General features: G+C 53.0%; 1 protein-coding gene across 2 annotated transcripts in view; it reads left to right on the top strand.

Annotated features, from left to right (window-relative positions):
- The window catches only part of Epha2 (EPH receptor A2), a 28,116-nt gene extending 14,561 nt beyond the window's left edge, over positions 1 to 13,555 (top strand). For both annotated transcript variants that reach the window (XM_021159206.2, XM_029476247.2), the window contains exons 4-17: positions 911 to 1,066; positions 1,202 to 1,534; positions 2,820 to 2,935; positions 3,261 to 3,414; positions 4,936 to 5,035; positions 5,438 to 5,493; positions 5,694 to 5,819; positions 5,917 to 6,105; positions 6,272 to 6,333; positions 6,412 to 6,621; positions 6,795 to 6,944; positions 7,623 to 7,816; positions 8,411 to 8,566; positions 12,588 to 13,555. In XM_021159206.2, coding sequence (XP_021014865.1) covers positions 911 to 1,066; positions 1,202 to 1,534; positions 2,820 to 2,935; positions 3,261 to 3,414; positions 4,936 to 5,035; positions 5,438 to 5,493; positions 5,694 to 5,819; positions 5,917 to 6,105; positions 6,272 to 6,333; positions 6,412 to 6,621; positions 6,795 to 6,944; positions 7,623 to 7,816; positions 8,411 to 8,566; positions 12,588 to 12,693 — 2,108 coding nt within the window. In that variant the 3' untranslated portion in view covers positions 12,694 to 13,555. The remainder of the gene's footprint in view (positions 1 to 910; positions 1,067 to 1,201; positions 1,535 to 2,819; positions 2,936 to 3,260; positions 3,415 to 4,935; positions 5,036 to 5,437; positions 5,494 to 5,693; positions 5,820 to 5,916; positions 6,106 to 6,271; positions 6,334 to 6,411; positions 6,622 to 6,794; positions 6,945 to 7,622; positions 7,817 to 8,410; positions 8,567 to 12,587) is intronic.
- Positions 13,556 to 14,011: the final 456 nt, after the last annotated feature.

Raw genomic sequence — 14,011 nt, 5'->3', positions numbered from 1 at the left:
CTCTTTGCCCTCTGCTGGCCACTTCATACGGACATGGACATGCCATATACTTTTGCCTGTACTCCAGGGTGTTAGCATTCACCTCAGCATCCATGAACCACATGGGGCTAGGCCAAGGATTTGGTGCAGGAAGTTAGTGGTGCCTCTGGACCCTATCTGCAGAAAAAGCGAAAGGGGCATTGCAGGACCTGGGGGCAGCCCAGGCAGCCTCTTCCAAAGCCACCCAGGGCCTGGCCAGCCCCTTGAGGTGAGTCTCCTGTCTGAGCAGTTTCCTGCCTAGTAGGCCAGGAAAGAGCTTGGGATGAGGAGCGGGGTAAGGTGGTAGGAGGATGAAGCCCCAGCGTCAGGTGCCTGACCCCCTAGCCAGCTGGCCAGGATGGACCACTAAAAGAGGAAGCGCTACTTCCTGGCGGCTCTCTGAAAGGAGAAATACCCTGGCTTTGGAAATGAGTTCAGGGAAAGAGCTGGGCCCAACCTTTCCTGCTTCTTGGAGACCAGCCCCGGAACAGGAAAGAGATGGAGTCCTAGGGTAGAGGGGCCTTGGCAGGGGGACATCCTGGCTGGGGAAGGCCATCTGGTTCGTCAGGCGTGGGGGAGACACAGATAAAAATCTCTACTCTGGTCAGTTCGAATCTGTTGAGATCCCGCTGGGCCAGTCTGCACAAAGCAGGTTGCAGGAAGGGGTGTGTGTACTGGAGGTGAGCGGTGACTCTCCGGTGCTATGCTTCAAGGTGTGACATTTTCTGCAAAAGGCAGCTGGCATCCGATGTGCCGGGGTTTGGGGAAGTTGGGGCCACTTGAGACAGGGTGTTCAGGAGACACTGGCCTTGGGTGTGATGTTCTATCAGCAAGAACATGGCTAGGGACTGGCATACGGAATTAACCTCCTGTCTCTCCTTGTGCCTCTCAGCCTGTTCTCCAGGATTCTTCAAGTCTGAGGCATCTGAGAGCCCTTGCCTGGAGTGTCCAGAGCATACCCTGCCATCCACAGAGGGTGCCACCTCCTGCCAGTGTGAAGAAGGCTATTTCAGGGCACCTGAGGACCCACTGTCCATGTCTTGCACACGTGAGTCTTACAGAGATCCAGAGAGAGGTGTGACTGAGACGGGGGTGGGGTGAGATGGGTGGGTGGGTTGGGAGGGAGGGAGGGAGGGAGGGAGGGAAGGAGGGGTAGCTCCACTGACCTCCACTCTCTGGACAGGTCCACCCTCTGCCCCCAACTACCTCACGGCCATCGGCATGGGTGCCAAAGTAGAACTGTGTTGGACAGCTCCCAAGGACACCGGTGGCCGCCAGGACATTGTCTACAGCGTCACTTGCGAACAGTGCTGGCCAGAGTCTGGCGAGTGTGGGCCCTGTGAGGCCAGTGTGCGCTATTCAGAACCTCCTCACGCCCTGACCCGCACGAGTGTGACAGTCAGTGACCTGGAGCCCCACATGAACTATACCTTCGCTGTCGAAGCCCGCAATGGTGTCTCAGGCCTGGTGACTAGCCGAAGCTTCCGGACTGCCAGCGTCAGTATTAACCAAACAGGTGAGCCAGGGTGGTGGGGACTCTCCAGGGGCACCTGCCTGGGTGAGACTTGAGGACAGGTACCCGGGACCCAGCTATGTGCAGAGAGGAAACAGGAAGTGGCTAAGAATTCCATCCTTCCTGGTCTATGTTATGAGCACCAAGCCAGCCAGAGATAAATAGTTAAGACTCCTGCTGAGTGTGATAGGGCATGCCTATAATCCCAATACTCACGTTCTGAAGGTGGAGGCAGGGAGATCGGGAGTTCAAGGGCATCCTTAGCTACATAATGAGTTTGAGGCCATTGGGAAGGCACAGGAAAAACGGGACATGGCTCAGGTGTTACAGTGCTTTCTACATAGGCTTGGCTGAATTTGGATCCCTAAGACCCATAGAGGCAGAGATAGGGACTCCCCAGCTGAAACAGCCAGGTCTGGGTTCACTAACAGACTGTGCCTCAGAATACAAGGTGGAGATGGTGGAAGAAGACAACATTTGACCTCCACATGCACGTGCTCCAACACACATGTGTATATACACACTCACGCATGCAAACACACACACAGCGATCTGTATGATCGACTCACTCAACTCGGGGACTTCAGGTTACTTCTAGAGAGTTTTTTTTTTTTTTTCTAGAGAGTTTTTTAATGCTTTTTTTTTTTCAGAAGTAGAGACGCTCTTGAAAATTTATTTTTACCAGGGAATGGAAAGACGCCTCACTCAGTATAGTGCTTGATTGATGCACGAGCTTGGGGCCTGGTTTTGACTCCTTAGCACTGTGGTACCAGGCAGACACCAGCGTGTGGTTGTAATTTGAGCGCAGGGCTTGTGGAGACAGGCAGGTCCCTGAAGCTGATTAGGGAGCCTGACAGGATAAGAGAACTCCAGGCTCAGTGAGTCTCTGTCTCAAGAAGATAAAGCAGAGTGTGACTGGGAAGACACCTGATGTCGACTTCTGTCTTTATCTCGCATGCTTGCATACCAACATGCACTTGTGCGTGTGCCCATACAAATGCATTCATACATGCAACACACAGAAACAGAATATACCATATAAGGCTTTTCAAGCCTTGCCTGATCTCCAGAAAAAGTCGGTGGCAATCAGCTAGTGACTTAGTTCTTATTGTTTATATGTTAGTGAATGTCCTCAGAGGACATCTGATGGGCTAGCTTCTGCTGTCAGGGCAGCATCCATAACAGGACATCCAAGAACCCCAGGCAGGATCTGAGGGCCATGGTACTCCGTCTCTATCCTTCACCCCTGCATGGCTTCTCACACCCCTCCCCTCCCTCTTCTGTCCAGAGCCCCCCAAAGTGAGGCTGGAGGACCGAAGCACCACCTCCCTGAGTGTCACCTGGAGCATCCCGGTGTCACAGCAGAGCCGTGTGTGGAAGTACGAAGTCACCTACCGCAAGAAGGTAAACTCGATGGGGGTTGGCACAGGCCATGGAGATATTCAGTGCGCAGCAATCTGGAAGGGTTCCCTTCAGCGTCTGGGAAAACTGAGGCCTGGGGTTTCCCAGAAGCTTATAGGGGTGACTGTTTTGGGTTCTCAGAGCCAGTTAGAATGGGCTCTTGGAATTAAGCTAGTCCTGGGGATGTATATTCTCCCTCTGGCCTCTGGTGAGTCTGTACTCCTGTATCTCGGTTTCCTAAGAGTGTCTACCTGGTTGGACAATACAGGAAGCCATTTTTCTGGGTAAGATCTTGGCTCTTAACTTCTCTCCCCACCACCACCCACAGGGGGATGCCAACAGCTATAATGTGCGCCGCACAGAAGGCTTCTCCGTGACCCTGGATGACCTTGCTCCGGATACTACGTACCTGGTGCAGGTGCAGGCACTGACGCAGGAGGGCCAGGGAGCCGGCAGCAAAGTGCACGAGTTCCAGACGCTGTGTGAGTCAAGGGAACCTGAACCACGTCGGACATTGTTGGGGAGGAAGTGGGTTCAAAGAGTCTAGAAATGCCCTTCCTGGGGTTGGGGATTTAGCTCAGTGGTAGAGCGCTTGCCTAGCAAGCTCAAGGCCCTGGGTTCGGTCCTCAGCTCTGGAAAAAAAAAAAAAAAAAAAAAGAAAGAAATGCCCTTCCTTTTAGCAAGGGCACGGAGCAACCATATGTGGGTATAGTCAGCACTGAAACTGACAAGGAGGACCAGGGATGTGTGCTCTGGGTAGTGTTGAAAGTGTGGAAAGCTGCAGTTCTGACGCGGGTATGCCTGAGTTCAAGGCTTGCCTAGAAAGCTCGAGAGTGGGCTGGGGAAATGACTCAATTGGTTGAATACTTATCTAGCATCCCCAAGGCCTTGGGTTTAATCCCTAACATATGGATTAACTCCTGGTGTGTTCCTGTGAAGGATCGAGGTTTAAGGACTTCCTTGGTTACATGATGAGGCCAGTTACTTCGGTTACATGAGATTCGGCCTCAAAAATTGGTGGTGATGCACGCCTTTAATGCCTGCTCTTGGGTGGCAGAGGAGGGTGATCTCTGAGTTAGTTGGAGGGCAAGCAGAACTACACAGAGAAACCTTGTCTCAAAAACACCAAAATAAGTAAATATTTAAATGAGGAAATTCATACAACAATACAAACAAATGAAACAGCTAAAGGTTCTTAATTCTTTCTCCATAGACCACTGGAAAGGCCCCTCCCTCTCTGCCTAGCTATGAAACAGGAATTAATATCCTTAGGGGAGAATGTGGAGAGGTGGCTCCGTTAAGATGGGAGTCTTCTTGCAGAAGACCAGGTTCCCAGCTCTCAACCGCCTGTATGTGCGTTGCCAGGCAACCGCAATCATGTGCATATGGACCACCTCCACATAATATATTTATACAACTTAGATACATACATATATTTATTTATAATGATTTATACATAATATATAAATATTTATATATAGTTATGTATTTATAGAATTAAAAATAAAAAAGAAATCTCTTATTAGTCTTTTACTTAAATCTTTTGGTTCCCATTGTTTTGGTTTTGTAGGGTATTTTTTTGTGTGGGTTTTTCTTGGTTTTGTTTCTTTGTTCTTTTTCTAAAAGAGAAGAAAGAAAGTGTGTGCGGTGTGGCAACAAGGGGAAAGGCAGATCTAGGAAGGAAGAGTATGACTAGAATATATTATATATTTTTTAAAAAAGTTCTGAATTTACTAAAATCCATACTGAGCCATGGGGCACACAAAGCAGGTCTCTGTTAGTTCGAGGCCAGCCTGGTCTACAGAGTGAGTTCCAGGACATCCAGGGCTACACAGAGAAACCCTGTTTCAAAAAAAACCAAACGGAAAATCTTAGGAAACTTGACGGTAAAGCACCCGGCATGCCGCTGGTGTTTCTCAGGTCCTTTAAGAGAGCTTTTGGGAGTGGCAGGGTGTGTCTATAGCATTTGGGGTGGATTCTCACTAGCCGCTCTCGTCTAACAGCCACAGAAGGATCTGCCAACATGGCGGTGATCGGTGGTGTGGCTGTAGGTGTTGTCTTGCTTCTGGTACTGGCAGGAGTTGGCCTCTTCATCCATCGAAGGTTTGTCACACCTCCTCCCGGGCCCTTAGGAAGGCAGAGAGGTTCACGCTGGCTGAGGATGGAGTCCCTGTGGGAGGATGAACTGAGCCTTAGGGATCACAGTGGTCACTGCGGTTGTGTGTGCTCCTTGGGAACGGTGTGTCCACGCTTCCCCTGGACACGGGACAGGGTAGACTAGCGGGCAGGATGGGCTACCTAGCTCTTTATGGCTCATCATGGCTACATATGTGGCCACTGGAGAGAGTGCACTTGGTGGCCTCCTGCCTTCCCGCTCACCCTCTGCCCCATATGGAGGCTGAGCAGATTGCTGGGCAGTGAGGCCAGAGCTTGGTTGGGAGGTCGTTTGGGCCCGTACAGGCTGTGTTGACCATGTGTGTCTGGTCCCCCCGGGGCTTCTTCCAGGAGGAGGAACCTGCGGGCTCGCCAGTCCTCTGAGGATGTCCGTTTTTCCAAGTCAGGTAAGATGTACCCTTCTCAGGAGCGCTCGCTCCCAGCTCTGTGGTGGACCTAGAGGCTCCATGCTGGCTGACCTCCCCCCCCCCCCCCCGATCCGAATCTTCCTGAGGTCCCTAGTCTTGTGGCTTCCCCTTCTCTAGGGCCTCAACTCCCCGAGAACACCTCCCTGAGCTGTACCTCAGCTTCTCCTTCCCCCTTTCAGAACAACTAAAGCCCCTGAAGACCTATGTGGATCCTCACACTTACGAAGATCCCAACCAGGCTGTACTCAAGTTTACCACCGAGATCCACCCATCCTGTGTGGCAAGGCAGAAGGTCATTGGAGCAGGTGAGGCTAGCCCCTGGAGCAGATAGCCTAGTCCAGACGGGGCCTGCCCAAGGCGCCACTTGACTAAGGAAGCTCCTCACGTCTTGCCTGCCTGCAGGAGAGTTTGGAGAGGTCTATAAAGGGACGCTGAAGGCATCCTCGGGGAAGAAGGAGATACCAGTGGCCATCAAGACACTGAAAGCGGGCTACACTGAGAAGCAGCGGGTGGACTTCCTGAGTGAGGCCAGCATCATGGGCCAGTTCAGCCACCACAATATCATCCGCCTGGAAGGCGTGGTCTCTAAATGTGAGGCCTGGGAGGTGCTGGGGTAGGGGATGGAGGGTGAGGGTGGCCCCAGGCGGTCAGGGAAAGAGGCTGCTTCCTAGGACCACCTGACCCTGGCTGTCCCCATCCCCCCCTCCGCCGCCACGCGTGTACCGGCCTCACTCACCCCCGTGTCCGTGCCCTACAGACAAACCCATGATGATTGTCACAGAGTACATGGAGAATGGAGCGCTAGACAAGTTCCTTAGGGTAAGGTCATGCTCTGCGGTGGGGAGGGTGGAGGCGAGGTGTCGGGAGCCGGTCAGCACTGAGGGCCTATCTCTGCAGGAGAAGGATGGCGAGTTCAGCGTACTTCAGCTGGTGGGCATGCTGAGGGGTATCGCGTCCGGCATGAAGTACCTGGCCAACATGAACTACGTGCACCGGGACCTGGCCGCCCGCAACATCCTCGTTAACAGCAACCTGGTGTGCAAAGTGTCCGATTTTGGCCTGTCGCGTGTGCTGGAGGATGACCCCGAGGCCACCTACACCACAAGTGTGAGTCGGGAGCCTGGGGATGTCACACCCAGGGTGTGGAGGGCTCAGAGGTGACGCAGCTGGTACCCTGGATCTGGGGCCTGGATGTTACCCAAGGGCGAACCTAGGCCTAGAGACAGAAAGGGTCTTGAGTTCTCACAGGGACAGAGGTAACTGGGCTGTGTCTCCTGCAGGGCGGCAAGATCCCTATTCGATGGACAGCCCCAGAGGCCATTTCCTACCGCAAGTTCACCTCGGCCAGCGACGTGTGGAGCTACGGCATTGTCATGTGGGAAGTGATGACTTATGGCGAACGGCCCTACTGGGAACTGTCAAACCACGAGGTCAGTCCCTCCCTCCTCTCCCTCCCAAACCCTGGGGCCCTGACAAGCGAGCTCTGGGATCAATCTGCATAGAGTAGAGACAGCACAGGTTGTTCTGTGGCCTGTCTTGGGTAGGACCCAGCCTGTGCTATACTGAATACAAAGGCAGCCCAAGGGGAAGGGTGTATGTACACGCTCATGTGTGCTGTGCGTGTGGATATGCATATGTGTGATCTGATCATGTGGATATAACTGCATGTAGGTATGTGAATGTGTGTGTACATATACATGTGTATATGTGTACATACATATATGTGTGCACATTTACATGTAACCTGATGCCTTGCCTAGGCTGGAGGCCTGGGATTTTGCTTGTAGGGGTCACATCCCTGCAGAGGCCTAGGAGACAGACAGTAAGGCAAATAGTCTAAGACAGAGCGGAGGGGAGAGAGAACCCCAAATGTGGGGGTAGACAGAGATAGGAGGCTGAATTGTGGGCGCACAGGGTTGACCTCTACGGCGCTGGACACAGCCCCTCGGCACTTGTCTCATGGATGGCTCTAAAACTGTGTGTGTCCTTAGGAAAGGGTGCTGATCCATTTCTTGGGGTCTCCCCTCTGTTCATGTGTTGGGGCCTCTCTGTAGCAGTTCCATGTGGTTTCCCTGCTAAGGCCACCCTGATGCTTGTGTCCCCCCCAGGTCATGAAAGCCATCAACGATGGCTTCCGGCTCCCCACGCCCATGGACTGCCCTTCAGCCATTTACCAGCTCATGATGCAGTGCTGGCAGCAAGAGCGCTCCCGCCGGCCCAAGTTTGCCGACATCGTTAGCATCCTGGACAAGCTCATCCGAGCCCCCGACTCCCTCAAGACGCTGGCTGACTTCGATCCCCGGTGAGTCTTGTGTCCTGTGCCTGAGGTAGCATCCATGTTCACTCATATGGACTCCTTGGCTTCTCAGGACAGCTGGAAATCTAGGGGGGATCAGGGCTGTTACAGGGTTCAGAAATGACACATCAGGGCAATGATGTAGCCAGGCAACAAATTGTTTGCCTGGAATTCTCAAAAACCTTGAGTTCAGTCCCCAGAAACTGAAAGAGGAAAAGGGCTAGCCAGGCATGGTCCAGTAAGACCAGTAAGAAACTAGCTCCAATGGTGCATGGGCTGAGCACCAGCCACATTCCTAACTTGTTGAAGCATCTATGCAGATGAGGGAACAGAGGGTAGCCAGGCTGGGAAGGTGACTCCAGGACCCAGAGTCCCGGCAGTAACGAGGGGGGGCAGCTTCTAGTGATAGTAGGCATGGAGGAACAACAGTAGTGCCAGGAAGCCAGGAATCTCGTGGATCCTTCCGGGTCTGGGCTTCCTCATTGGCTCAGAGGAGGAAGCTGAGGTGCAGTGGGCTGTGTGCCTTGCCTGAGTTAGAAGGGTAGGTGCTTGGGTAGGTCATGTCCAGCAGCCCCTCACCTGTGGATTTCCATCTCCCAGAGTGTCCATCCGGCTGCCCAGCACCAGCGGCTCGGAGGGAGTCCCCTTCCGTACGGTGTCCGAGTGGCTGGAGAGCATCAAGATGCAACAGTACACGGAACACTTCATGGTGGCTGGCTACACGGCCATCGAGAAGGTGGTACAGATGTCCAACGAGTGAGTAGACGCCTTGGTGACTTTGCCTTTCATTCACCACTGGGGACAGCCTCTGATCTACGTGTCACTCCCCCTTCATGGTGTGTGTGTGTGTGTGTGTGTGTGTGTGTGTGTGTGTGTGTGGTAGGTATGTGGTGTGTATGTGTGCTTGCGCTGTGTGGTATGTGTGATGTGTGTGTGCTGTGTGGTATGTGTGGGTGGTGTATGTATGTGTGCGGTGTGTGGGGGCCTGTGTGTGTGGTATGTGTGTGTGTTTGGTGTGTGTGCATCTCTTTCTCTCTCTTTCCTAGGTGCCCTCTCTTTCTTGCCTCTTCCTCCATAATGAGGAAACAATATGAGATATAGCCAGCCCAAAGTTGTCGTGTATGGAGGGCTGTTTGCCTACCCTGGATATCACTGCTTATATAGACTTAGAGGTTACCTGTTCCCCCACCTCTTGCAGCCACCAGGGGCAGAGATCCTAGCCTTGACCAAGCAGGACCCAGAGCCTTGCCAACCCTCCCGGGCCCTCCCCCGTATGGCTGACTCTTGGCCTGCCATCCGCTGCCTGCTGGCTCTGGACCGTAGGCTCTCAGAGCTCTTCTATCCCATCTCCATCACTGACCCTTCTCAGAACAGCCTTGGCAGGGACAGCTCTTTCCGTCCCTGGAGGGATACGACATTGTCCTTTTAGCCTTTGTGCTTCTAAAAATAGTTGTGGATCCCAACAGCCCTGGATCCAAGTGTCCAAGGCCGTGGCTGAAACAGGCCCTGGGGCGGGAAGGTTTTGGGAACTGCTTGGGGGAGGTGACCTAGGCCTCCCATGTTCCCGGGCTCTAGATGTTCTGGGACTTGCGCTTAGTTAGACACAAACATTCTCCAGGGCCTTTGGCTTCTGGCCTGCTGACCATTGAATGTGGCCAACCCGAGAAAATGGTGGGTCATGGGAATCAGACAGGGAAAAAAATGACCGGAGGGAGGTACAAGAACATGGCGGGAAAGCATCAGGTCCGAGAATACCTTTTTGCCAGCCAACATCTGGGCTCACACTTTAGCTCTGCAGACAACACCTGAATTTATGTCCCACGTCTGCTGTGCAAGCGATTCGGTCTGACTTGGACCTTGGTACCCATTTCTCGATGTGGCGATCCATGAGTGTGAGTCAGTGACATGCCTAGGATGTCTTGATCTATCATATCGCCTCTATTTTGCCATTCCCAGGATCCTGTAAATCGTGGTTCTATACCTTGGTTCCCGAGTCCCTCTCCCTTTCCCTGGCAACCAGGGTCAGCCTCCTGGGTTCCATCAGATTCCATATTCCCCTCCCCTCCCTTGGGACAGCACAGCTTTTCTTCTGTAACCAGCAGCGAGGGTATGGAAGCAGGTTTACAGGAAACACATGGCCGTAGACGGATCCCAAAATAGCCCGGGGCACCCCTCACAAAGTCCTTTCCCACGAGCTGGGACGGGCTCCTGGACAGACGGGCAGGCAGTGTGCATGCTCACGGGTTATTTGGAAAGTATCTGGATAAAGCCCGGAAGTCGTTCGGCACTCCTTCCTCCTGTGGTCAGACCCTGGCTCACGGAGCTGCCTTTGGTGCCCTGAGGGGATGTGGGGTTGGAGCCGAGCGTTTTAAACCCACAGACTGTGTTGAACACGCCATGGAGCCCAACAGGAGGGAGAAATCAGCTAGCTCCCTTCCTGCTAGGGTCAGGATGTAGGCTTCAGCACCCTGACCTCCCCTGCTTCAGCCTCCCTTTCAAAAGACCTGGCCTCTTCCCCTTCAGCCTCTGGCTCTCGTCCGCTCGAGTGCCCGACGTGCTGTGTTGGAGTTGGTTGGCCTTCTAGCTCGATGAGCCTTTTGAGAAAATACAGAACATGTTTCATTGTACTGTACCTTGAACAAAACAGCAGGCCCAAAGGCCAGCCCTGTCCAGTGTTAAAGCTACAGAATGCATTCAAGCTGTAGGTCCATAACTCCAGATGGATCTTAAAAAGCAGAACCTAGTTGCTAGATGTGAATGATAAAACTCGAGTCTCTCGGGACTATTATGCTCCCCTGCCCCACAGTAGGTGTTCATGGGCACTACTTATCCTCCCCCCCACACACACACACAGTAGGTGTTCACAGGTACTTATACACACACCCCCCACACACACTGTAGGTGTCCATGGGAGCTTACATTCATGGGATTTGTGCCTCAGAGGAGAGACGGTATGGAAGTGGCTTGAGTCTCTTTCTTGCTGCACAAAGTTAATGGGATGCATGTTCTGCATCCCTGAGGGGAAAACAGAGGTTGGAACAGGAAACAGCTTGGACCCTGGTTTGTCTGTGACTCTCCCCCAAGTGCATGGTTCTGTAGTCAAGAAAGGGTGGGCTTTAATCCCAGCACTCCGGAGGTAGGTAGAGACAAGTGGGTCTCTGAGTTGGAGGAGTATGAGTTTGAGCCGCCAACTAGGACTAGCCAGCGATCCCCTGCCTCAAGGAAGGGAGGTTGGATGGTTGGGGGAAGGAATTCACTGCTCAGGAATACATCGCCCAAGCCTCTTCATGTCTTTGTAAAAAGGAACAGACAGAGAGGCATGACCAGGCTTTGAAAGGAACCACTCTGATGGAAGAGGGCCTCAAGGTGGGGCACTGGCTAAGCCCGACAGTGGTGTTTCTATACATACTCAGCCGCGCAGGGTGGAATTAGGCCCAGTGAGTCTGGGGTTACCCAACACCCTGCCTTTTCTGCCTTCTCGGTGCTTCTCCAGGCCCCCACACTATGATCCCTTCAGGGTCTTGCAAAAATCTCAGCCCCCTTAGTGGTAGGCTTGGAGGTTCTCCCCATATCTATCTTCCAGCCTTCTTGCTGTAGCAGGAGCAGTGTTTCCCTTCCTCCGTCCCTCCCTCCCCACCTGGGTCTGCCCATCCCTGCTCAATGCTTGGTTCTTTCCAAGCCTGTGGGAAAGTCTTGTCTCCAGCATTGCGAACTCCTGGAGCTTGTACCATATAATTAGCTCCAATTACAGCCAAGAGCTGGCCCGTAAAAACCTGGGTGTTTTCATGAGCTAGGGCTGGTGGGTGAGGGCAGTGGAAGAGAAAAACTCCTGAAGTTAGCAACAGACATTCTGCTGACAGCTCCTGGAACCCGACATGCTTCTACCTAGAGTGGGGAGGCCAGGACAGTCTTATCCCTTCTCTGTGGGGCCCCTGGGACCTATCATCAGCCTGGCACCGAGTCCTCAGGCCTCAGGAGGACACTATTGTCCCACAGATTCCCACAGGGAAAGGCAAGTTTCTCTGGTGACCTGCAAGCCTCACCCACTGGAGTCTTAGCAGAGCCTTAGACTTAAAGGCTCATTAGCAACTAAAGTTGCCTCCTGCTGCTTAGAGAAGGGCAGTGGAGCTCCCCAGCAAAGGAAGGAGCCGGGGCCACATTTCTTTACTGCTAGTATAGTTTCCAGTGCTGGTACCTCCTAGCTGCGTGTCCTCAAATCCAAGTCTCTGCATCTCTCTGAGTTTCAATTCCCTTATCTACAAGATGGGTAAAAACATCTGAGACCGGGCAAAGTCCCGCCAGCCCAGTGCTTGCTTGGCAAGTGTGAGGAACTGAGTTCAAACCCCAAACCCCCACACCAAAAAGAAGCTGGCGCAGTGGCGGTCCTTTGGAACCTGGTGCTAAGGAGAAGACAGGCCAACCCTCAGAGCTTGCCATCGAGAAAATAAAGGGGGGGGGTTCCTAAGTTAAGATTGTGCTTTGGCTTCGCCCTGCGTGTACACACGTGTGTACTGCCATACACATATGAACACAGGCACACACACACACACAGAGCACCTATCCCAGCGCCCCCCCCAGCTCCCCCCCCCTTTGAAGATTTGATTGAGTGTATCACATCCTTGACTCTGGGTGGCAGACCATGTTAGCATATGAACTCTTTAGCCTGCATAACTGGACGTTCTTCACCACAGGTCCACAAAGGCCCCTCTATGTCCTGCTTTCCTCTCTGTCTCCCAGTCTTGTCCCTGACCCTCCCTCTCTTCCTCTTCACCCACAGAGACATCAAAAGGATCGGAGTGCGTCTTCCTGGCCACCAGAAGCGCATTGCCTACAGCCTGCTGGGACTCAAGGACCAGGTCAACACAGTGGGAATTCCTATCTGAGTCCGACGGGGCTGTGCCCAACAATACTTGAAGAGCCACAGTGGTCTCCCTGCCGACCTGGTGCTGGCCCACTGGAACTTTATTTATTTCTGTTTCCTCCTCTATGCCTCCCTGAGGACTCTGCAGGGGGCTTTTGAATGACACCCTGGCCTGAGCCTGGGAAACTTGGATGCTGGTCAGGGCTCTCTTCCCCTGCAAAGGACCAGCTAAGCACTTAGCAGTTTGCCATGGCCTTCCCAGCATCCCCTGAGGCTAGAGTTCCACCAAGACCGTCTATCGACAAGGGACATTTCCAAACGGACCTCCCCATCTTCTTTTGGCCCCCGAGAAGCCACCTCAAGAGCTGAGACTAAGCACTAAGCCCAGGACCATATGACTAGGGCACTGTACGCCCCGCCCCTAGTTAGAGGGTAGGTTTTGGACTTGGCTGGGTGTGGTCACAGCAATCTCCCAGTGCCTTCTACAGACCCAGGGCTCTGCCCTCCGCCCTCGAGGGCCAGGTTCTTGCTTTCCTAGGGCCCTCTCAGGATGCTTGGCTGTGCTGAGGTTTTTATTAAATATATATTTTATACTTGCGGAAAGAATGAGTGTGTGGCAGGGACCTTGCCAGGGCTGGAGACAGAGGATCCCCTGCAACAGACATTCCTGGGCTGGGGGCTGGCGGACCTGCAGAAGACTTTCCGCCAGCCACCCCGTCTCCAGCCCCTTTGGACAAATGTCGCTGTCAGTGTTACAGATTTGTTTTATTGGGTTGTTTTTTTGTTGTATTTTTTTGAACCTTAACTTATTATTTTTTTTATATTTATTGTTAGAAAATGACTTATTTCTGCTCTGGAATAAAGTTGCAGATGGTTCAAACTGATTTTGGCTTTCATTCCTGGATGCTCAGTGGGGTCTGCCGACATCTTAGGGGTAGAGGGGGTCCCCCAGAATCCAAGTGTTTAAATAGAACTGCCTCTACAACATGGGAGGGTGTTGTTTCACCCTTAGAGAAATGGGCAGGGGGCCAGGGAGTGTACCCACCCCCCACCCCCGGCCTCCACACCAGCAGGCCTGATCACCTTTGATCTCTAGTTTTCTGCAGGGCTGGGAGGCAGAGAGCAGCTGTCAGCCTCTCTCCCACCCTATGAGTGTGTGACCATTGGAGGGGAGGGGAGGGGAGGGGGGCCTGGCTTCAAAGCCTATCACAAGTTTTGTCATGTTGGAGTTTTAGCATTTATGAATTTTTGTGGGCATCCCCATTTTATGGAAGAGGAAAACTGAGGCTGAGTCCAATGACCAAACTTGCCTGAGGCCACAGAGCAGGATAACAGCAGAA

The sequence above is a fragment of the Mus caroli genome, unplaced genomic scaffold, assembly GCF_978045245.1.
Source record: "Mus caroli unplaced genomic scaffold, Mus_caroli_1 scaffold_6, whole genome shotgun sequence".
Classification (NCBI taxonomy): domain Eukaryota; kingdom Metazoa; phylum Chordata; class Mammalia; order Rodentia; family Muridae; genus Mus; species Mus caroli.
Note: the sequence above shows the minus strand (reverse complement) of the source record. Positions and strands in the feature narration are given on the sequence as shown.